We start from the raw sequence: 24,729 nt of genomic DNA, 5'->3' as shown, positions 1-24,729 counted from the left end.
CGTTTGTCACAGGAGGCACAAATACATCCAAGGACAATCCAGGGAACAAAATGCACCTGAGGTAAAAGTCCCTTTGCCTTTTTTCTTGAAGCCCATCTCCAAGTTCCCAAAGGCATTGCTCACCATGGATCATTCTTTTGACTGTGTTCCAACAATCTTACACCCTGAGTATAAGTTATATTTGGCCTCTCTATATGATATTAGGTAAATACTTTTCTAATTCACTTCTTTGATAAATGTATTTCATAGACTTTCTCCCTGTAAGTCACTATGCTGTGTGTCACAGTTACAGGAAGAGGCAGTTAAGGAAACTTGGAACAAAAATACTCCTCAACACAAGAATATAACAGCCTATGTTAAGAGGACAGCCACACAGTGCTATTGTTGACTCCATCTGGGAGTGTTCCACTGGTTTCCTCTTGAGATAGTCCACCAGGTTCCTCCTTCCTTTCTCGTTCCTGCTATTGTGTCCCTTTCTATATCATGTACCCAGATCTGCCCCTGGAATATTGAGTGTCCTCAGTGTTCTATCATAGGCTCCATGGTATCCCACAGATCTTCTGTACCCTATTTTATTGAAACCAATTGTAGTCTGTCCAAAGACTGTAGACTTGCAGATGGCACTGTACGAGAATATTTTCTTGAAGATTATGCTTGGAGGTTACAGACACTGTCCTTTCCAGACTGTTCCTCTTCTATCTGGCCTTGGCTTAGCTAATGGCAACTCAGTTTCATAGGCAGATGCCCAGATGGACATCTAGAGCCTCTTTTCTACCTACATTCACACTCTATTGCTAAATCTCCATAATTTTAAACCTTTAATCTGCTATCCATAAATCCACTTTCACCTCGTCCAAACCACTATAATCTCACTCATCTCTGCCATGACATCCTATCATTGCTTTCTCTTGATGGTACTGAGCCTGGCCCATGCTAGGCAAGCACTCCTCTGTTGAACTGCACCCTGGACTCCAATGTGCAAGTTTTGTATAATTTATGTGTTGACTTTCATTTCCTTTATTTCCTAAACTATAGGCAGAATTTTTTCAAACCCAAGCCAATTTTTCTAGCTCAAATTTTATTATTTCATACCTGTGACTTAAAGTCTTTCAGTGAGTATGTACAAACACACACACACACACACACACACACACACACACACGGCACGTCACATGCACATGAGTCTGTCTTTCCTACATCTCCAAACCCTTTCTACCATGTCTTGTCATGCCTTCGTTCCATTCCCTAACACCTCCATCTTGTCTCCTAGGAAAGGGATGGAGGAAATGTTGTAAGTCTATTTTAACACAAAACATTTTCAGAATCTCCTAGCTCTTGCTGGCAAGCTGTTATACAGCACTGAGGAAAAGAGCTGGGAGAGTTTGTGCTCTGAGATGCTGAGTGCAATCACAGAGCCCACTGGGGAGAAGCTTTAGGCGCTGCTGTATAGCTCTTCCAGAGTATGGGTGGGCAAATATCTGGGTCTTTGGAAAGATTTTCAAAGGTAGGTTTCAGTGTCTCTGAGTCAGGCAGTTATTAAAGGGACTAAAAATGTCAGGTACACTAGGAAATTCAGATGGATGGGTAGACAGACAGATAGTTATCTTAAGGTTTATATTCCCTTTTCTAGTATGACTTAAAAGTATTATATGAAAAACACAGAAATTGAAACTACACTGTGATCATACACAACTACAGATTTTCACAATAGATGAATGTGTTTTTTATATTTATTTTGTTATATTAGGATATTAGAAAATGAGTTAACCTATGTGAGCTTCTGTTTCATTTTATATTTGGATGAGGAAGTTGAGACATTAATATTATATAATCCTATTGATTTACTTAAACATTCCATACAAAACTAGTGTTTGTTTCTTCTTTAAAAAAATATCTTCCTTTGCCTTGAAAGATAGTCTCATGGGAGGCTTATAAGAATTAAATGAGCTAACGTGCCTCCAAGCCACTCATCACATTAAATATCCTCCAAGCAGTCCATCCTAACAACTGGCCAGAAAGAGATAGCTGTTTCAGTAAGTGGCAGACTTTATCAATTATCTAAACATGTTAAAAGGATCTACTACAAGGGTGATAAAGTGGACAGAGAATGGAACTGCCTTCCACACTCATCAGAAGTGTTAAAGGAAACCTTTCTGGAACTCCCAGTAATAAGGTCTTATCTGGTGACTGGGTAGTGGTAATAGTCATTGATTCCAGAAAGATAAAGCTCCTGCAGGCTGGGGGGTGGGGTGGAGGTGTGCAGTGACTCCTTGGCATCCTGAAGACAGTATCCTACTGACTCATGGCTCATAGGAGTTTCATAGAAACTCCTAAGTTCATGGCTCTACTGATACATTATTTTCAAAATTAAAATTAACTAACCTTAAAAGCTCTTGTTAATGACTCTGCTTTTTCATGTCTTTATTTCTTGATCCATGCTCGATGGACCAAAGGGGAAAAGATGCATATAACCTGAATTTCTCTTAATTTTTAGACAATATTGGATACAGTGTCAGGGAAGTAAAACCCCTAGAGAAGAGTTAGAGAATAAGAGTTTTTGCCTAGCGTGCACAAAACCCCAACTTAAGTCCCAGCACCACATATACAGGTGTGAGGATATCCGCTTGTAATCTCTTTTTAAGTATGTAAATCTATATTAGTGGACAAAGCAGGCTTGAATACCAAGAAAAATTTTATATATATGTATATATGTATGCATGCATATGTATATATGTATATATACATACATAAATGCAAATGAGTGTCACCCAGTTTCTACTTCCTCAATCATCTGTAATTATAACTACTAATAAGATTTAGCTATGCCCATTATAGATATCAACTATTTGCAAATATGTTCAGTGCTAACTACCTGAAATTCTTATACTTTTGGTTAAAGTGGTAAAGAATGCATTTTGAGTTTTTAATTTCTCATGTACTAAAATTATCTTCCTGGAGAAGAATGACAAGTGACTTTAAAAGTTTCTCTGCTTCTTTTATTGGAAAGATTTTGAAAAACAAATTATGGAAAAAGAAGAGTAATGTCACAATGCTGGGACTTCTCTGCCCATGCTTCCCTGCATCAGGGTCATAACCCTCAGCTTGTCTTCAGCCATGCTCTTGACTTTGTTCTCTGAATAATGTACTGTATGCCTTCTGGTATAAATTCTACCCAGTGATCCATGCCAAAAACCATCTGGTTGAAATCATTCCCTATACCTTAAGTAACATGGCTCCAATTTGGGACATAATCTGAAGACCAAACTCAATTTGGGGTTAAGAATTTGGTATCTTCAATCAAGAGACTTGGAAGGAGCCAAACATCTTCTATGCCAGAAAATACAACTTATCCACCAAGTCTCCATCAAGCTTAATTAGGAAATAAAGGAAAGAACATGGGTTTTGAAGTCAGAGTGGCCTGGATTTAAAGCACGTTTATTGACAAAATGTTTTTGGAGGATTTGTTTAGTATTCTTGAAACAGGGATTGAAATATACTGTGAGTACCTCTGTGCTCACCCCCACTTGAGTATTCTAAAGAAACAGACTTGAGTACAAAAATTCAAGTGAAAATATTTATTTTCCAACTGGAGGTAACACTGGGAGAGAAGGAGATATAGCAGCAAAAAGGGGTTTGTGTCATCTTTCAAGTCAACTCTTGAGGGAGTGGCTGAACTTAAGCCTTGCGGGAAGTTGTAGGTTTTGTTTGTTTGCATATGTCAAAACATTTTCTTTTTTTAATTTTAAAAGTTAAAGCATGATTTTATAGTTTCTTTCTTGTTAGTATTCAAGCATCTAGACTGGCCTGTCCTTGGGGTTCTTACAGGATATGTCCTCAGCTGCAGCCACTAAGAGCTCCACCTATGCACATTCACTATGTTCCCTTTTAAAAGGACCCTGCCCACCTACCATTTTCTCTTTCTCTCTCTTTGCTTATCTGCCTTTCTCTCTGTCTCTCCTTCTATCTACCCCCTGCCTCTCTCTTCTCTTCTGCCTCTCCTGTCCCCAGACACCTGTCTCCCTTCTCCCCTACACCCTTTTCCCATTCACCTTCTCCCATAAAAAAAAACCCTCCTCCCAAGCCCTGTCACATGGTGTCTCTCTCTCCCACGATGCTTTTTAAAATGACAGCATCCCCTTCATCTCTTCCTTCCTCCATCTCTTGTACCTCCAATCATGTATTCCCCCCATTTCCTGTAGATACCATTACCTCTTTTTCATTGTTGTGTGTGTGTGTATGTGTGTGTGTACCCAAAACATACAAATACAACCTGCTCAGTTCATTTAGTGCTACTTGTATGTTTACAATTTTAGTACTGACCACTCTCAACACTCCTTAATTGCCTGTAGGTTTTTGTTACTGGGTTCAACCTGTGAGATTAGGGGTTAGGATCTTGAGAACCAATGCTAAATACACAGTTGTGGTTATTTAATCAAAAGAATGAGGATTCTGAAGTGTCCACCTGGCAGCTCCCAGGAGTCAGTCATCACAGCTTTGATATAGCAGAAGGTGACCCTGAATCTCTGATCCTCCCAAATGCTGAGATTACAGGTGTCATCTCCACACGTGTGCTTGCAGTGCTGGGAACCAAACTTGGCTCTGTACATGGTAGACAAGTGCTATACCAACTGAGTTGTGTCCCCTAGCTCACTCTAGGAGTTTTAATTCTTTAGCATTATATCCTGTCTTATCTAAACATTAGGGAAGTTAAGGTTGTATGCATTCTCTCCCTTTTGAGCTATCTATTGTGAGCCACGATGCAAAGACAAAAAGATGTAGACTTCCTGACTTTCCAAATGAGATCTATGAGTTCTATATTGAGTTCTGTGAGTCCTGTCATTGGTTCTTCATAATGAAGACTTGGCTTGTCACAACTTCTAAAAAGAAGGGAGGGAGGGAGGGAAGAAGGGAAGGAGGGAAGGAAGGAAATTTAGAAAAGCTCGGTAGTGCTCTACTTCAATCCTAGCATTCAGGAGGCAGAATCAGAGTTTGAGGCCAACCTGCTTCCAGGACAGAGCAAGTTCTGAGACAGCCAGGGCTACACAGAGAATTTCTGAACCCCACCTGCACCCTCCAAAAGTTTTACAAAATAGCACTTAAGACAAGTAGAGTGATTCTGTTGCAGTAGTTGTCATTTCGAATTTGCAAGTGATATCATCACCATCATCATCATCATCACATCCTTTGACTGGCTAGCCTATCTTTCTATCACCACTGTCCTTCTTACCTGCTAACTTATGTTGCTTGCCCAGTGCAGTCACTAAGACCTCCACCCTCAAAGTTTGATCTGACAGGGCCCATGAGGGAATGTAGAGAAGACAGACACACAGACATATAGACAGAAAAGCTGGGATTAGGCAGCCCCTACACTCTTGATTGATATCAACTGGGAGACCAGTGAGTTTATTTTATACATCTGAAGTGATTAGATGTGGTTTTGTTACAGCTGGATAAGGAGACAGGTTCATGGTATACAGATAAACAAGGAGGCAGGTTCATGGTACACTGCTGGGTAAGGAGGCAGGTTTAGGTAGTCTCTGTAGGAGTTCTCTTTAATGGACTAGTCTCTAGTGTCTGTACACATTGTCAATATCTGCACTCAGACTGAGGAAGGCTTTGGCAGTTCCCATGGGTCTCAGATATTGGGATCACTGACACACCTGTGCTCATGTCAGCAACACACATTCACTGAGGACTTCATCGACTTCTCACACATTGTTCAGAGATTTGCTCTGCTCCCACACCATTTCACCAAAAAAGTTGGGCTTCCTCTCCCACAGATCCTGTACACTTGAGGCTACAGGGTTGCAAAGCAGATCATTTCCAAGTAGATCATCGTGAAGTTCTGAAAAAGAAACTCCTACTTTTATCTACTGGTGCATAGACCTGTGTAGTCTGTTGCGGCCAACTATCATAAAGGACAGTGGCTAACACTGCTGGGTGTGTTCACAAGCTGTGCATTCCTTAGTTTATTCTAACACCTAGTAACTTCCCCAAAGCACATCTTTGATAGGATAAATTAACTTCTGGTCATAAAATCTGAGCAGTATTCTCACTCATATCATAACTTGAGTATAATGCAGAACTCCTGGCCTGGGCTTTATAGTAAAGGTGGAAATAAGAAAAAGTGTGCACTAGTAGTAGGGTAAGTTCACTGACTTAAAAATCCTGTATGAGTAAATATACAAAAATGTAGAAATTATACATATTACTTTATAGTCATACTGCTAAGGTAGAGCTAAACGTTTTCATGATTGTTCCACAAAAGCCGTTTGTAACTTCCATAAACCAGTAAGGAGTGAACATCATAACTTCTGGATATGAGGAGTTCTTTGAGCCAGTCCAAGCACAGAAACATAGCATTTAGCGGAGTGTAATTTTAGTACAATCCAACTATGAATTTATTCTGTCTTCCAGGATGAAATGTATGAGTTTTGATGGATTTGTAAATTTTTATTCTCCTGTATGTCATAGTAGAATTTGACATGTACACATTTGATGCACACGTGCGCGCGCGCACACACACACACACACACACACACACACACACACACTCTTTCCTTTTCTGTCATCTTCAGACTGATCTCACGTTCACAGCCTACCATTTCAAAAGCTGAGTGAACATATGCTTCTCCATATGCCCCACACAGACTCTTCAGTGCATTCATTACTCAGAACTTGGTGACTGAAGAATGTTTGTACTATTTTATTTTTCCTCATAGTGATTCATTCTATTGTACATTTCAAAATATATGGTAAGTTGGAAGATTCAAGAACTAAGGTGCATTTCAGTGAACATCTTTCCATCTGTTAAATGGAGGATTTTATTATTAGCCAGGTATTCAGATAAAGTACGATGAAATGACATTCAGTGACATTCAAATGACAGTGAATGGGACTAAGTTAAAAAAGAAACTCTATCTCTAATAAGTTTTCTACAGCACAACCATGTCAGAAAACTCCCTCATTTTAAACTCTTCAATAGATACAGATTCCCACGTTGATACCAGGCCTCCCCATGATCTTACTCCTGTCATCTTCCAACTGTCTGTCAGAAATCCTCACTATATATTCTAGCAAAACTGTCCGTTAGCTGTATCACTAACTCAAGTGTAATATGTAGACAGTTAGCCAACTGAAGACACTTGTAACCATTGCCACTAGCTGCTTTTCCTCTCTAGTAAGTAACCTGCATGGCTTCTTAGGAACCCAACACCCAAGGTTCAGGGAGGAAATAGTGTTGGCCTTGGTGTCTTTTGGAACCAGGCTCAAAACCTCAAAGAGCCAGCATAGCAAATGGAAAGTAACTCTGGATTCAGGGTCCTCAGAAGCCATTGGCTTTGACTCCCCTGGTTGAGGATTGGGCTGATTGTTCTTTCTTCACTGGCCACCCACGGCCAAAATCCCCTACCTAACATTGCCCCAATGCTCAAGGAGTGACTCTTGGTTCCAGTTATCAAGGCCTCACAAGGAAAGCCTAACCCCAAGTTTAAGTACAAACTGAAGGGTTGTGTGTATCCTGAAGTTGTGAAATGTTCCTGATGCCTTGCCAAGGAGGAGATGCTTTTAAGTTTCTTTGGTTGTAACTTTGATGCTTCTCACTTTCTCCCCTCTTGCTCTAAGTGCAAAGTTCTTTCTTTTCTTCTCCTTTGCCTATCCATGCACATGCTAACAGATCAAATCAGTCAGCCAGCAGCATCAGTAATATCTGCCTTCTTCAGTGGAAGAAACTTTGGGTAATAGAAAACAAGTATCCTCAAGACACTTGAGTCTAGATGGAGAGATAAAATCTTAGCTGATGAAATAGTAGGTGCTGAAATGTGTAAGCTTGTCATAAATTCTTTACCTAAGAGGCCACTCTGAAGAGAAACATTTAGTGAAGAATTTTCAGAGAAAGTGGAATTTTTGCTACAAATTAAAGGATAGTGTCTTAGGGTTACTGTTGCTGTGATAAAATCCACAACCAAAAGCAAGTTGGGAAAAAAGCTAAGTGTTTTTTGACTTATGCATCCACATTATAGTTCATCATCCAAGGAAATCAGGACAAGAACTCAAACAGGGTAGGACCTGGAAGTAGGAGTTGGTGTAGCAGCCTTGAAGGAGTGCTGCTTACTGGCTTGCTTCCCATGTCTTACTCAGCCTGCCTTCTTATAGAACCCAGGACCACTAGCACATGGTTGTGGCACCACCCACAATAGGCTGGGCCCTCCCACAATTATCACTAAGAAAATGCCCTATGAAGATTCTCAGTTGAATTCTCTTCTTTCAGATAACTCAGTGTGTGTTGACTTGATTAAAACTAGCTAGGATAGATGGGTAAGACTAAGGTAAATGTAGAGTCATGCAAAGCTCTATGGATAAATGGTGTCCTAGTTAACACAGAGTGCTATGACAGACATTGGGGTGAGGGTACCAGCAATGAGGTTCTGGTGAAGGCCTCCATCCAGGTTGCTAACAGGAAAAATTCTTGTAACCTCATGGCCAAAGTAGGGCAAGATAATTCTCTACATCTTCATTTAAGAGCTCTAACCCTATTCATGACATCACCTCCTGACCCAACCTTACCCTGCAAGGTCCTCATCTTCAGGTGATACTACATTGTGATTAAAGTATAAGACTTTAAATTTTGAAGCAATACATTTAGTTCATTGTTGTCAGAAAGTTAAGGCCAATGTTGGATGGGTACAAAGACCCAGAGGCCTGAAAGGTGATATGAATCTTTCTGTTTCTACTACTGTGCTGAAGTGGTCCACAGTGGTCCCAAACTGTAGCATGCTGGAATGGCCCCAAACTGTAGCATGCAGCAGAGGTCCCAAACTGTAGCATGCAGCAGAGGTCCTAAACTTTGGCATGCAGCAATGGTCCCAAACTGTAACATACAGCAGTGGTCCCAAACTGTAACATGCAGGAGTGGTCCCAAACTATAACATGCAGCAGTGGTCCCAAACGGTAACATGCAGCAATGGTTCCAAACTGTAGCATGCAGCTGAGGTCCCAAACTGTAGCATGCAGCAGTGGTCCCAAACTGTAACATGCAGCAATGGTCCCAAACTGTAGCATGCAGCAGCGGTCCCAAACTGTAACATGCAGCAATGGTCCCAAACTGTAGCATGCAGCAGCGGTCCCAAACTGTAGCATGCAGCAGCGGTCCCAAACTGTAGTATGCAGCAGTGGTCCCAAACTGTAGCATGCAGCAGCGGTCCCAAACCATAACATGCAGCAGGATTTTTTAGAGAGACCTTGTTAGGGTACAGATCTCTGTGGTCTACCCCTGCACTTTCTAACCAGAGGACGCTCAAGAATTTTAGCCAGATGTGATGGATGGTTTCCCCAATCCCATTATTTGGGATTCCAAGGCAGGATTCCCCCGAGTTTGAGGCAAGACTGGGCTGTCCTGTGAGTTGGATTCTGAGCCTGTCTAGGCTTGAGAGTGAGAAACAAACAGAAGCATCTGCATGTTTGCATTTTAGCACATTCTCTCATGCTGAGGTCAGCAGTCAGATGTGTTGTTATCTAGGGACCAACCATTAGAAAGTGGTTGCTAGTGACAGCTCAACAGACTGTCCTCTCTGCCCTGTGCAGTGTGTGCCCCTCTCAAATTCCACACCACCCAAATCACAGCTTCCCTTCCCAGCCCAGCTTCCTTCCTCAGCCCATGTAGCCACCACCGCAGGCAGTTACTGAAGTTTGTCTCTCTTGTTAGGACTTTTATATGACCCAAATTCGGGGATTTTAGAAGGAGAAGTTGAACAATGCTATTGATAATTCCTGCTTTCTGATGCCCTGCTGCTATACAGGAAATGAAGTAGTTCTCCGGGGATGCTGATTTTCTGCTCAAAACTGATGACAGTTTAGAAAGCAGAAGCCTGCTTGTCTAGGAATTATTTCTCTTTGGTGACACTACTTAAGTAGGTCAAAGGGTGAATTGTAGCATCAATTCTGATAATTGCATGTTGATTTAAGAATTTTCTTATTAAATAATTAGATTGTGGTGGAGCCTTCACAGAAGTTTTGAATTCCTTTAGCTTTTTTTTCTCTTCAGCAATTTCAGTATAAATCAACATCCCAAGTATTTAAAAAAACCCTAGAACATCTTTCCACAAATGAGAAAAGAAGGTAATAGTATCTAGTACGCAGTCATTATGCCTTTAGCAGATGAAAAAATGATGACATTCAAAATAAATGTCTAAGTGGTTTTTCTTTTCTCCATGAAAAAGAAAAAGGAAAGAAAGAAAAGAAAAATAGAGTTCTGTAAAATATAGGCATGGTTATTTTTTTATTAGCTTCAGGGTTGGCAGGCTACCAAGTGTTAATTTGCTTTCAGCTAGTTGAGATTAAATGTAATTCCTTCCCTGAGCAACCCTAAAGTAAGCAAGCATGAAAGCATTTTCAGAGGAATCTGGGAGGAATCAACATTTTCAGGAGTTGGCATTACATCTGGACTTTAAGGTTATTAATTTCATAGACAGATTAACTTTATTACTCCATCTTATCTTGAATTTTGAAAGGCCTATGTCAGCTGGAGGACTGAATGCCGAGGGTCAGTTAAAGCTACTCTTATCCCAGCCGTGCTGTAAGTGGGACCTGCTTCTGGAGACCCTGCTCCATGGTGGTGGCCTCATACCCAGAATCCTGCTGAAAAGTTCAAGTGAGTATTTGTAGTTTCAAGAATGTCCTACACACAAAACAAAATAAACATAACAAGTCCAACAACAGCAAAAACAAAACAAAAACCAGTCATTGGCAAAGCTGAATGGAATGCTTTTCCTGCTTGAATATTGCACATGGGTGGAGACTAAACCTGTCCTGGCAGTCCTAGGAAGTCAAGCAGAGGAACTGCCGAACTGCTTATCCAACATGATTACTTTTCTATTTCAGGACTTCCAAGTGAAAGAATGTTTTTGTATGATGCTTTTCAGTCACAAGTGCCATTATATAGACAGTGTCAACATTCCTAGGTTTAAAATGCCTAGGAAAATTGGAAGAAGGCAGTTATGTTTCCAAAGTGTAAACTGAACTATATAGTAAATAATTAGGAATTACATTAGATCAACACGTGAAAGTTTCGTCCTTCCCGAAGAGTACTTCAAGATAGGAAACCAGCAGCTGTCTTTACAGTCATTCCCACTTCGGATAGAGAAGTAAAAATCAAGAAAACTAGGAGTGAAAATCGAGGGGTAAGAAACCATAATACTGTTAATTGAGATGTCTTCCCATTTTAGGAAATGGCAAGGGATGCTATGTCAGTATAGCACCATGTCCCATCCCTCATCTGTGGAGAGTGTCCTCCCCATTCCATGTGTTGTGTGGATTCTTCTTTACCTATGAATCCAGAATGGTCAAGTTTTCTAAATTGGACTCATGTTTTTTGTGTAGCTCCTTGCCCAATGCAGGGTCACATCCAGGTCCTTCTCCCATTCAAACTAGATGGGTTTTCTGTCCTTGCGATTCATGCCCCCCAAGTATTCCCATACAGGAACCCCAAACCCACCTAACCCTTTCCAGTCTTGTACCCAAAGCCCCATTTGTGTGTTCCCTCTATATCTGGGCTCACTGGGTTTTCTCATCTGGAGGCCCCCAAGGCATCTTCTACCAGTGTGCAGGAGCCCGTTACTATTTCCAATGCTTGAACATTCTTTGTTCTGGCTTCCTGTTTCTCTGAACTCCAGAGCTCTCTATCCTGGCTTACCATTATTACTTTTATATGTAAATGAGGAAAATGTTCTTATATACCACCAGCCCATGGGTATATAAATTAGGCTCATGGCATTCTCTTGTCCAAACTTCTCCAGTCATTTCTGATAAGTTTGGGATTTTCTCACAGCTACCAGGATCTCAACTGGCTTCTCCTTAGCTCGACAGTCTTCCCTGACACAGTAAGCCAGATCAAGCTGAATTGAAAAAGTGTAACAATAGGTTTATTTGAGCAAAGCAACTCCTGGGTGAGTTCTTCAGTCCCAGGTATTGAGGCTGGAGAAGCCACACCTCCAAACTAAAGCAGGGAGACTTTATATATTGCAGGTGAGGGGTGATGACATGCCCACTACAGCATTTGGATTTGTGCCCAAGTGTGGTCAAAAGATGAGTGCTTTCAGCCGGGACTGGGGTGCCTGGCAACTTCAGAAGAGGAAGCTTCAGTGGTCACCAACAATGCAGAACAGGGCTTTTTGGGCAGGGTTTTGGAGAGAGAGAGCAACAATGGGGCTTTTTGGATCCTGCAGGTGCAAGCTGGAGATTCCAACCAAACATCCTAACTTTGGGGGGAATATGGGCATGGTTCAAATCTGGCTACTTCCTGTTGGCATGGAACAACCTGGGGAGGAGGAGTCAGGAGTCAGTGGGCTGGTGCTCAACAGGAGGCATGGGTGAAGAGGCATTGGGTTAACTGCCTCTGGAGACTTCAGGAATCTTGGAGGAAGCAGAGGAGGCAAGGTGCTAGGTAGGAGAAACAAAATGGACAGATTATTGTCACCAGCCCTGTGAACGGGGCTAGCCATGGAAAGAGGGAAGACTGCCAGGAAGAATGGAACAGAGATGTGCTCAGAGTGAATTGGCAAAGTCCTTCAGACAGTTGGTGGAGTGACTTAATATTAGGTTCCACCAGGCCAGATTTGTTGATACAGTAGCAGCTCTCTGTCCCCAGGAACACACAGGTGTCTGTGAAACAGCTGGAACAGAGTCACACCTCGGGGTCATAGCAAAGCCTTTTGGTTAAAAGGCATGAATATTTTTTCTGTGCCTCAAGAGCCTGGTTTTAGCCTGATGAAACACACCTTTAGGTCTATACTTAGAAAACAACCAAAGGAAATTTAAAATCCTGAGCTTGTAACTGAATATTAAGTAGATGGTGCTCTATCAGAACTCCATTTATCAATGCCAAAACCCTGAACCTCAGAAATCCCAGTATGACAATAGCATAGCTAGGGGACGGAAGTCTGAAACATCTTTACACACCTTAAATCATTTATGTATACCTTTACAACTTGCATTTATGTATATTAAATCATTTTCTGTGTTTCTTTAGTGGAAAGTTACACCTAAAACCTGGTTATCCTTTGCTATGAAGCCTGTGCACAAAGCAAACCTGTCTGTATTTTTAACAAGAATCTTAACTAATGAACAACCAGCGTGGTTGTAACCTCAGCGGGTGTTGGGGAGGTGGGGGTGGGAGGGGTGTTAAACTGGCAAAGCTATCACTAGCTATCAAACCCCATCAGATCTGAGGATAAACTTCACCTGAGTAATCTGTTGAAATGACAGGGACTGACTGGCTACCTAGACAGCTACCCCAGGTTCCTCCGCGATCACTGGGGGCAGAGGTCTCGGGGCAGCATCAGTCTTCAGCTGCCAGCCTCAGAAGATCTGCCAGACTCTCCTGAGGAGTGGGAACCTGGCACTTTGCCTTTTCTAGGCAAAGGCAGGCAGTCAGCTCCTCAGTGTCTGTGCCCATAGTCTTAGCAGCATCCTGGCAGCAGGTGAAGTAATGGGCAACTTTTCCCCCAGTGGCCAGCTTTGCCACACTTAAAGCAAGCTCCAGGTGGAAGCTCCTCGGCACCCATCCATCTTCTTTGGAGGAGATGGCATGTCTCTATCATGAAAAGCTTTTTCTTAAAACATTTTAAATGCTCTTTGAAACATTTGAGGACCATTGTCTGTTAGGTATATAAAAATAGGACAAATGTCGCTTGTTTTCGGCTTAACTTTGAAAACATATAAGAAGCTAAATCTGAAAATATCAAAGAATTTGATCCTTTATGAGGTGACTGACTATTAACTTGTGTGTCTTACTAGGTTAGGATTTTATAACTTGTTTGTTTTATAAGATTAGGACTTTATAGCTTTAGGCCTGTTAAGTTTAGCCTTAGAAAATAGCAGTTTCTGAGTTGAAACTCTTTTAATATCAAGACGAGACTTTTAGCTCATAAACACAGTCCACAGAGACTGGGATCTTTGCTGATCCTTTTATAGTACACCAATGTAGAACACAACAGTTTTCTGTATGACTTAGTTTACCAAACTAGCTACAGCTTAGCAATGCAAGGAGCTTAGACACACATTCCTAAATCAGTCTCTGTTAGCCTGAATAGACCTGAGGTAAGGGGAGACCCTCTGCCAGACTGCTTAGGTCGCCATCTTGCTGCATCATAAGATAGGAATACCTCCGTCTCTGGTGTTTAGCTGAGGTCTAAGTTTTAGCTTTTTATTCCCCTATGTGTTAAGATTATATAATAATGAAGGCATTATAATAAAATGTCTTATAAATTTTAAAATGTCCCAGATGCTTATAAATTTGCAATTTTAAGCATTTTAAACTGTTTCTTAAAAATATCCAATTTATTTAAACTTTCTATAAAACTCCAAAATTTTCTTTGAAAGAAGTTTAAGGTATCTCAACTGTGTGTTTTGGTAATATCGAAACTACCTTTTTTATTTCAAGAATGAAGACATAGAGCACAGCCATAATTTGTAGAAGACAAAACCAAGTTTCCACAGTGTAAACAATTCAGTGTCTTTAAAATCAATACCAAGAGGATTACTCGTAAGTTACAAAATCTGGCTGCCAGCAAGACATGTTCCTCTACATGAACACATGGAGGAGTTGCTTTAACACCTCATTAAATCAGCGTTGTTTTAAATCCTAGTGTTTGTAACCCTTGTTGTCTCCTTGGGAGGTCCACTCCATGTGGTCACCTTTAACTAAGATGGCAGTGAAGTCACATATTAGTAATATATATGCTAGTCTCATCTATCTTGCTTGCACATTGGCCAACATATACACAGAAAGATTTCCCCCATCAAGACTTTATACTATTTCTAAAGTTTCTAGGACAGCTTCCCTGAGCATTTTATTCCTGTCTGAATGATTAACTTGAATTGCCCCTTAAAGGCACGGGCAGGGACAATGGATGGCCCTTGTTCTCTGCCATCGCACTTCTGGGTAGGAGTATCAACAGCTATCTGGACAGCTCACAGTGTGTGCCTGGGACCAGAATATGCCTCATACTCTCATTCTCTTCCTCAGTAACTAGTCGTACAGTTTCAGTTCCTGGTTTTATAAGCTGCTGATTGTGAGGGCTGCCCCATTTCCAGTGCCCTTCAAACCTGCAGATAGATACTAGTGTGTTAGAATTCTAGAGGAACAACACGTGTAGAATGAACCTCTCTATGTAGAAAGGGGATTTATTAGAGTAGCTTAGAGGGTGTGGCTCAGCTAGTCCAATGATGGCTGCCAATGAATGGAAGGCCCAAGGGTCCGGTAGTTGTCCCGTCCACGAGGCTGGATATGACACATTCTCAAAGAAGCAGGCCCTAACCAGTGAAGGAATGGACTTGACAGTGAGGGGCGGACAAATAGGCACAGAGAGAGCAAGCTTCCTTCTGTCGTGGCCCTCCAGCAGAATGGAGGTCCGGATTTAAGGGGGCTCATCCCACCTGAAAGATCTAGATTAGAAGTGTGTCTTCCTGCTTCAAACGATTTAATTAAGAAAAATTCCCTCATAGGTGTGCCCAGCCTCTTGGTTTTAGTTAATTCTAGATGTTATAAAGCTGACAACCAAAGATGGCAGCTTACCTGGAAACACTCGCAGCACCTCCTAAACCCAGCTTCCCATATTCGTCCCTTGTCTGCCTTCCTGGCCATTTCCCAAAGTCACCAGGGGAAGTACCACTCAGGAGATTACTGCTTTTCCTCTATGACTTTCAAAACAAGCACTTAGATGCATAAACCCACTGCCTTAGTTTCCCCAGTTTTAAAAATAAATTAGAAAACATTTACAGTTTGGCCAAATGGTAGTCTAATTTTACCTCGTCCATACCCGAGGCCATGTTACAATTTATACGAAACCGGAGACAAAGGCTAGGACAGGTGCACATTCACTCACAAGACTGTGAAGCAGTATTTTCTTCCAGTTCTCATTAAAGACTGGTTCAAGAAAAATTGAGTGGTAAAAATCCGTTCTGGGTTGCAAAGAAAGAGACCACCACTCCAAACTGAAGTTTTTGGATAAGACAAAAATTATTCTCAGTGTGCTGAGAAGAGTAACACACAGAGACAGGAAGTGCCCTTGGTTTTTATTCTAAATCACTTGGTGGCTGCCCTTTTCCCATTGGCTGGGCTCCAACCTCAAAGTCATCTTCAACTGGCACCTGGAAACGGGGAACAGGACATGAAGAAGGAAGGGAGAAAGCTCGCTGTTCCATACTATCAAATTCCTAGAATTTGAGGTATGGCAAAGATTTTCCTTGTGAGATGGGGTTAATACATTTGCATAAAAGTCTTACCCGGTGGAAAAGGTGAAAAGATTTGACTTTCTTGCCCTAACCACATGTTTTACAGTATTTGGTAGAAAAGACACAGGCTTCATATTTCTTATAATGGCATAGAATTGAAGTGTTTCGTGTATCCGATCTGATGGAGGTCTGCTTTAATAATGTGTGCCTGGTCAAAGCTCAGCCTGATTCAGAGGCATACAGGTCACGCCTTTCCCAAACCCTGGCTTCCCCCTCAGCCTTTGAACACTGCTTTTTGGCCCTGGAATCTCACAAAGTTCACTTGGTAGTAACATTTTTAGCTTCAGACTGTAGCTCTACTCTCCTAGGAAGAAACTAAAGCTCAAATAACCAACATTTTGCATGTATATAACAGGTATGTATATTTAGATAATATTGTACATATTATGTGTCATGTGATTGCCAGACACTTTACATTTACTGTATAATTTTAGTCTTAGACCCTTTTGAAGTATATACTTATTATAGCTTGGATCTGCAATGACCCATATAGGCTCACATGCTAAGACAATGTCCACAATACAGAAAATTTCAGAGCTGGGGTTGTTCTTCAGTGATTGGATTAGGAAGGCTCTGCCCTCTTCCATGGAATACACTGAAGGTTGCCTAACTTGATGGACTGTTGGCAAATGATGATATCCTAAGAGGCACGACTCATTTGAAGGGAATGAGTCCTTGAGGTAAAGACCTTGAGAGCTAATACAACCATGAATAAAACCTATGAGCTACAATACATCTCTGATCCTTGAAGTTGATTTTCTTACCACAGAAAGCTAATAACCCAAAGCTCTTGTTATCTTAATGTTAAAAATAGGAACACTGAAGGCTGAGATAAATATAGTTGGCTTTCTGTATCTGCAAGAATGGTATGTAGATAGGAAATATATGAGGAAAGAATGATGTTTCAGGACTGAAAATTCTCAAGCTTTTCCCCTAGTTATTGTTCTTAAGGAATAGTTCCTTAAGAAATTAGTTATGTTGTTCTTAAGAAATAAGTTATACCAAGTATTTATCTGGTAGTTACCTTATTAGGAATTAATTATCTAGATATGATTGACATATGCAAAGGCAGGTATAGGTTATATGCAAAGGCTGTGTTGTTTGTAAGTGACTGGAGCATCCTCATCTTTTTTAATTAATTGCCAGAGTTATAATAATATTTTATTCTGTTTATAACTTTTAAATTCTTTTTTTCCAGTTTTCTTTTATATGAATTAGATTTTTTCACACAATATATCATGATGACAGCTTCCCCTCTATCAGCTCCTTCAAGAACCTCCCTACCTCCCCTCCTATCTGGATCGTTCTGTCTCTCCTTAGAAAGCAAGCAGGTATCTAAAGATTAATAATAAAATAAGATAAACAACCCAAACCAAACAAATAGTAATAGGACGAATTACACAGAAGAAAAAGCCAAAGAAAAGGCACAAAAGAAACACACACACACATATATATGTTCATACAAACACACAGGAATTCCATAAAAATTCAAAACCATAGTATATATGCAAAAGACCCCTAAGCTATGATACATTATGAGACAGAAAACCTCCTAGAATCCGGTTGAGTTCTTTTTGTATTGACCATCTACTGCTCGGCATGGGGCCTGCCCTCAAGAGTGGCCTTTATCCTCAGTAAAACTCTGTTGGAGAAAACTATAATTTTCTGCTTCTGAGTGGTCATCAGTTGGAGCTAGCTTCTAAATTAGTGGTGTAGATTGTGTCCCCTTCTCATCTCGGTGCTGGGATTCCACCTTGCACATACTCCTGTAGTCCCTGTGGTTGCTGCCATAGTCTCTGTGAGTTAATATTTTCACTTGGTTCTGCTGTGTTTACAAGGCCTTGTTTGTGTATTGTAGGATATTTGATCATACTCTGACAGTCCCAAGACTGCCAATAAAGTTTCCTTTGTATCAGAGGGTAGAGATAGCTACTAGCTGACCAAATATAGTGCATTGTGGTATATTACTTTGAGATGTTACATTTGTGTATCCTGTGTAACATTTGTTTAATGATTCAAAGATGTATTGCATTCTTCTATGTTGCACTTGTTTAACTCTGTGAAGCTGTGTTATTTTGCCTGTCTAAAATATTTGATTGGTCTAAGAAACAGCTGAATATCCAAGAGCAAGGTGGTAGACAGGATAGGTGGGGCTGGCTGAAGAGAGAATAAATATGAAAAGAAATCTGGAAGGAGGGGGCATCAAGGAACATGAAAAGGGGAGAAAGCGTGAGGATGTCAAGGGCCAGCCACCCAGCTACACAGGCAGGCATGGAGTGAGAAGGAAACAAAGGTACATCGTATAGAGAAAGATAAAAGCCCATAGGCAAAAGGTAGATAGGATAATTTAAGGTAAGAAAAGCTGGCTGGAAATAAGCCAAGCTAAGGCTGGCCATTCATGAGAAAGATGAAGCCTTTGTGTGATTTATTTGGCAGTGGAGTAGTGGGCCCCCAAAGAACAAAGAGCCAAAAGAGTAAAAGAGAAAAATAAACAACTACAATCTTAGGTACCCCCAAGTTACCTTGGAGAAATGTTATACCTGAACGGATTTAAGGATGCAGTAGTTTCATATGATATACATTCATCTTTTATGAAAAAGATGTTAAATTCATGGGCAACTCAGAACAGAATTATTTCACAACCGGAAGATTTAGCTACAGCAATATTGGAAGCTGGTCCTCAGTCACAATGGAAATTATGGTGGAAAGAGGGAAGCTAGGGCCATAGAACAACACAATAGGGCTGTAAGTATAAAATTTCCAGAGACCAACTCCTCAGTAAATGCTGGCATACTGATTTGCAAAGACAGTTTTGATTTGATGATCATACCTGGCCCTTTGTCACTTAGAAAGTGTGATTGCTTGGGACAGGGTTGAAGAATAGGAAAGGGGACTGAGCCATTTGCAAAAATTATGCAAGGCATAAAAGAAACATTCACTGATTTTTTTAAAAGATCGACATAAATTGTAAATAGAAGGATATTAGATCCAAAAGTGAGACAAATATTAATTGAATATTTGGCTTTTAAAAATACTGATTCAGAATCAAAAAGGGTTATTAGGCTTTTAGAGACAAGATCAGGACCAGTAGGTGACTGTACTAGAAATAAAGCTGATATTGAGTCTCATGCATATGATAATTGGTTAGGAGAAGTGATTTCTAAAAATTTTAAGAAAAATCAAAAGTTCAGATGTTTTAATTATGGCAAACTAGTCATCTGAAAGTGGATTGTAAGGAAGACATTCCAAAGAAAGTCAAAAGAGAAGATCTTAGCCTTCTGTAGTGTGCAGAAGGTATGACAAAGGCTAGCACTGGACTAATGAATGCAATAATCAACAAGTGATGGACAAGATAACCCTTTGCCATTGAGAAATGCCTTAGAGGACCTCTCACAGGCCCCAATATCAAATTTGGTTTAGTTATACTTTATCAGCATTGCGGAAACTCCTCCACTGAGGGAGGGGGCAAGACTTAATGCCTATTGTTAAAAACAATACCGCTCTGGGATCCCAGCCAGCCAGGAAAGACATAAGACCTTCCAGGCCCCAAACTCCGGCGATCCCAGCCAGGAAAGACATCAGCCCTTCCAGGCCCCAAACTCCAGCGACCCCAGCCAGGCCTCAAACTCCGGCGATCCCAGCTTCAGGTTCAGGAAGGAAGGAGACCAGTGGAGACAGAAAGACCGCACCAGCACCCACTGGAAGAAGATATGGGAAGAAGACAGAATAAGAGCTCACTCAGCAATCAAAAGAAAAACATGACTCCACCAGAATCTAGGGAACCAATGCCAGCAAGACCTGAAAAGCACTACATAGATGAAGCAGATGAGACAGACCTTAAAAATCATTTTATGAAGATGATAGAGACCCTCAAAGAAGAAACGAGGAAATCCCTTAAAGAAATGGAGGAAAAAACAAACAAAAAAATCCATGAAATGGGGGAAAATTCAAGAAATAAACAAATCTCTCAAAGAATCTAAAGAGTACCAAGAAAAAACAACCAAACAAATGAAGGAAACAACTCAAACAGTTGAAGGATTGAAAGTTGAAATAGAAACAATAAAGAAAACACAGAACGAGGGGATACTGGAAATGGAAAATCTGGGTAAATGATCAGGAACTACAGATGCAAGTATCACCAATAGAATACAAGAGATAGAAGAGAGAATCTCAGGTGGTGAAGACTCATTAGAGTACATACAGTTGTCAACCAAAGAAAACCTCAAAACCAACAAATCCCTAACACAAAATATCCAGGAAATATGGGACACTGTGAAAAAGCCAAACCTGAGAATAATAGGTATAGAAGAAGGTGAAGAAATACAGCTCAAAGGCACAGAAAACATATTCAACAAAATCATAGAAGAAAACTTCCCTAACCTAAAGAAGGATATGCCTATAAAAATACAAGAATCTTACAGCACACCAAATAGGCTGGACCAGAAAAAGAAGTCACCTCAACATATAATAATCAAAACATCAAACCTACAGAATAAAGAGAAAATATTAAGAGCAGCTAAGAAAAAGGCCAAGTAACATATAAAGGCAGACCTATCCAAATTACACCTGACTTCTCAATGGAAATGATGAAAGCCAGAAGATCCTAGACAGATGTCCTACAAACACTAAGAGAACAAGGATGCCAGCCCAGACTACTATATCCAGCAAAGCTTTCAATTACCATAGATGGAGAAAACAAAATATTCCATGACAAAGCCAGATTTAAACAATACGTGTCCATGAATCCAGCTCTACAGAAAGCGCTAGAAGGACAACCTAGATCCAAGGAAGATAACGACACTCACAAAGACACAGGCAATATATAATCCTACTTTACAAAACACCAAAAGAAAAAGGGAGGAGAAACTACACAAAATAACTTGACTACCAATAAATCAAGCACAAACAAGAATCATCAATCAATGGTCATTGATATCCCTCAATGTCATCGGCCTCAACTTGCCTATAAAATGACAAAGACTAGCAGAATGGATACGAAGACAGAACCCATCTTTCTGCTGCATACAAGAAACACATCTTAACATCAAAGATAGATGGTATCTCAAAGTAAAGGATTGGGAAAAGATTTTCCAATCAAACGGACCCAAGAAACAAGCGGGTGTAGCAATCCTAATATCTAACAAACTAGACTTCAAATTAAAATCAATCAAAAGAAATGAAGAAGGACATTTCATATTCATCAAAGGAAAAGTCCATCAAGATGAAGTCTCAATTTTAACATCTACGCCCCAAATACAAAGGCACCTACATTTGTGAAAGAAACATTACTAAAGCTCAAAATGCACATAAAATCTCACACACTAATAGTAGGAGACTTCAACACTCCGCTCTCACCACTAGACAGGACCTCCAGACAGAAACTTAACAAAGAAACAAAAGAACTAATAGAAGTTATGACCCAGCTGGGTTTAACAGACATCTATAGAACATTCCACCAAAACACAAAGGGATATACCTTCTTCTCGGCACCACATGGAACCTTCTCTAAAATTGACCACATAATAGGAAACATAGCAAATCTCCACAGATACAAAAAATTGGAATAACCCCCTGTATCTTATCAGACCACCATGCATTAAAATTAGAATTCAACAATAACACAAATCACAGAAACCCTACAAACTCATGGAAATTGAACAATGCACAATTGCACCATCCCTGGGTAAAGGAAGAAATAAAAAAAGAAATTAAAAACTTCCTGGAATTCAATAAGAATAATGACACAACATACACAAACTTATGGGACACTTTGAAAGCAGTGCTGAGAGGAAAGTTCATAGCACTAAGTGCCCACATGAAGAAACTGGAGAACAGTCATACTAGAGAATTAATAGCACAGCTGAACGTTCTAGAACAAGAAGAATCAAACTCACCCAGGAGGAGCAGATGCCAGGAAATAATCAAATTGAGGGCTGAAATCAATCAAGTAGAAACCAGGAAAACATTGAGATTCTCAATTAAACAAAGAGCTGGTTCTTTGAGAAAATCAACAAAATAGACAAACCTCTATCCAAACTAACCAAAAGACAGAGAGAGAGCATGCTAACTAACAAAATCAGAAATGAAAAAGGGGACATAGCAACAGACTCTAAGGAAATCCAGCGAATCATCAGGGCATTCTTTGAAAATCTGTACTCCACAAAATTTGAAAATTTAAAGGAAGTGGACCATTTCCCGGATAGATATCACTTGCCAAAAGTAAATCAAGAGCAGATAAACAATCTAAACAGACCTATAACCCTTAATGAAATAGAAGCAGTCATCAAAAGTCTCCCAAACAAAAAAAGCCCAGGCCCAGATGGCTTCAGTGCAGAATTCTACCAGAAATTCAAAGAAGAGCTAATTCCAATACTCCTCAAAGTATTCCACACAATAGAAGCAGGAGGCTCACTGCCAAACTCTTTTTACGAGGCTATAATTACCTTGATACCCAAGCCACACAAAGACACAACTAAGAAAGAGAACTATAGACCAATTTCCCTCATGAACATCGATGCAAAAATACTCAATAAAATACTAGCAAACCGGACTCAAGAACACATCAGAAAAACCATCCACCATGATCAAGTAGGCTTCATCCCAGGAATGCAGGGATGGTTCAACATTAGAAAATCTATCAATGTAATCCACCATATAAACAAACTGCGAAAGAAAAACCACATGATCATCTCACTAGATGCTGAAAAAGCCTTTGACAAAATCCAGCATCCCTTTATGATAAAGATCCTAGAGAGATCAGGGATAACAGGAACATACCTGAATATAATAAAAGCAATATACAGAAAACCAAAGCTAACATCAAACTAAATGGAGAGAAACTCAAAGCAATTCCTCTAAAATCAGGAACAAGACAAGGCTGTCCACTCTCTCCATTTCTCTTCAATATTGTACTTGAAGTTCTAGCTACAGCAATAAGACAACAAAAGGAGATAAAGGGGATACAAATAGGAAAAGAAGTCAAACTTTCACTATTTGCAGGTGATATGATTGTTTACATAAGTGACCCAAAAAACTCCGCAAGGTTACTCCTAGAGCTGATAAACACCTTCAGCCATGCGGCAGGATACAAGGTAAACTCAAAAAAATCAGTGGCCCTATTATATACAGACGATGAAGTGACTGAGAAAGAAATCAGAGAAACCTCACCCTTTACAATAGCCATAAACAGCATCAAATATCTGGGGATAATGTTAACCAAGGAAGTGAAAGACCTGTATATTAAGAACTTTGAGTCTTTAAAGAAAGAAATCAAAGAGGATACCAGAAAATGGAAAGATCTCCCATGCTCTTGGATTAGTAGGATCAACATAATAAAAATGGCAATCTTGCCAAAAGCAGTCTACAGATTCAGTGCAATTCCTATCAAAATCCTGGCATAATTCTTCACAGACCTGGAAAGAACATTAATCAACTTTATATGGAAAAACAAAAGGCCCAGGATAGCCAAAACAACCCTATACAATAAAGGAACTTCAGGAGGCAACACCATACCTGACTTCAAGCTCTCTTTTAGAGCTATAGTCCTGAAAACAGCTTGGAATTGGCACAAAAATAGGCAGGTTGACCAATAGAACCGAATTGAAAACCCTGATTTTAACCCACACACCTATGAACACTTGATTTTTGACAAAGAAGCTAAAACTATACAGTGGAAAAAAGAAAGCATCTTCAACAAATGGTGCTGGCATAACTGGGTACTGGCATGCAGAAGACTGCAGATAGATCCATGTTTATCACCTTGTACAAAACTTAAGTTCAAATGGATCAAAAATCCAGCCACACTGAAACTTTTATAAGAGAAAGTGGGAGATACTCTTCAACGAGTTGGTACAAGAGATCACTTCCTGAACATAACACCAGTGGCACAGACACTGAGATCGACAATTAACAAGTGGGACCTCCTGAAACTAAAAAGCTTCTGTAAGGCAAAGGATACAGTCAACAAGACAAAAAGGCAGTCCACAGAATGGGAAAAGATATTCACTAACCCCACATCTTACAGAGGGCTAATCTCCAAAATATACAAAGAACTCAAGAAGCAAGTCTCCAAAACACCAAAGGATTCAATTAAAAGGTGGGGTACAGAACTAAACAGAGAATTCTCAATAGAGGAGGCTAAAATGGCCAAGAGACACTTAATAAAGTGCTCAACAGGGAAATGCAAATCAAAACAACTTTGAGATACCATCTTACTCCTGTCAGAATGGCTAAAATCAAAAACACCGAAGACGATTTATGCTGGAGAGGATGTGGAGAGAGGGGAACCCTACTCCACTGCTGGTGGGAGTGCCAACTCGTACAGCCACTTTGGAAATCAGTATGGAGTTTCCTCAGAAAAATGGGAATAAACCTACCAGAAGACCCAGCAACTCCACTCTTAGGGATATATCCAAAATTGGCAAATTCATACAACAAGGA

The 24,729-nt window shown here is 40.2% G+C and overlaps 1 protein-coding gene across 3 annotated transcripts in view; it reads left to right on the top strand.

Annotated features, from left to right (window-relative positions):
- The window catches only part of Kiaa0825 (KIAA0825 ortholog), a 446,177-nt gene that overhangs the window by 159,651 nt on the left and 261,797 nt on the right, over positions 1–24,729 (top strand). For 2 of the 3 annotated variants that reach the window (XM_040729084.1, XM_013125179.3), the window contains one exon: positions 10,509–10,648. In XM_040729084.1, coding sequence (XP_040585018.1) covers positions 10,509–10,648 — 140 coding nt within the window. Of the gene's footprint in view, positions 1–10,508; positions 10,649–14,437; positions 16,678–24,729 lie in introns of those variants that run through there. The other variant, XM_040729085.1, reaches the window with a different exon arrangement.

This window comes from Mesocricetus auratus, unplaced genomic scaffold (genome assembly GCF_017639785.1).
Source record: "Mesocricetus auratus isolate SY011 unplaced genomic scaffold, BCM_Maur_2.0 Super-Scaffold_100020, whole genome shotgun sequence".
Classification (NCBI taxonomy): Eukaryota; Metazoa; Chordata; class Mammalia; order Rodentia; family Cricetidae; genus Mesocricetus; species Mesocricetus auratus.
This window is presented reverse-complemented; position numbering and strand designations above follow the sequence as displayed.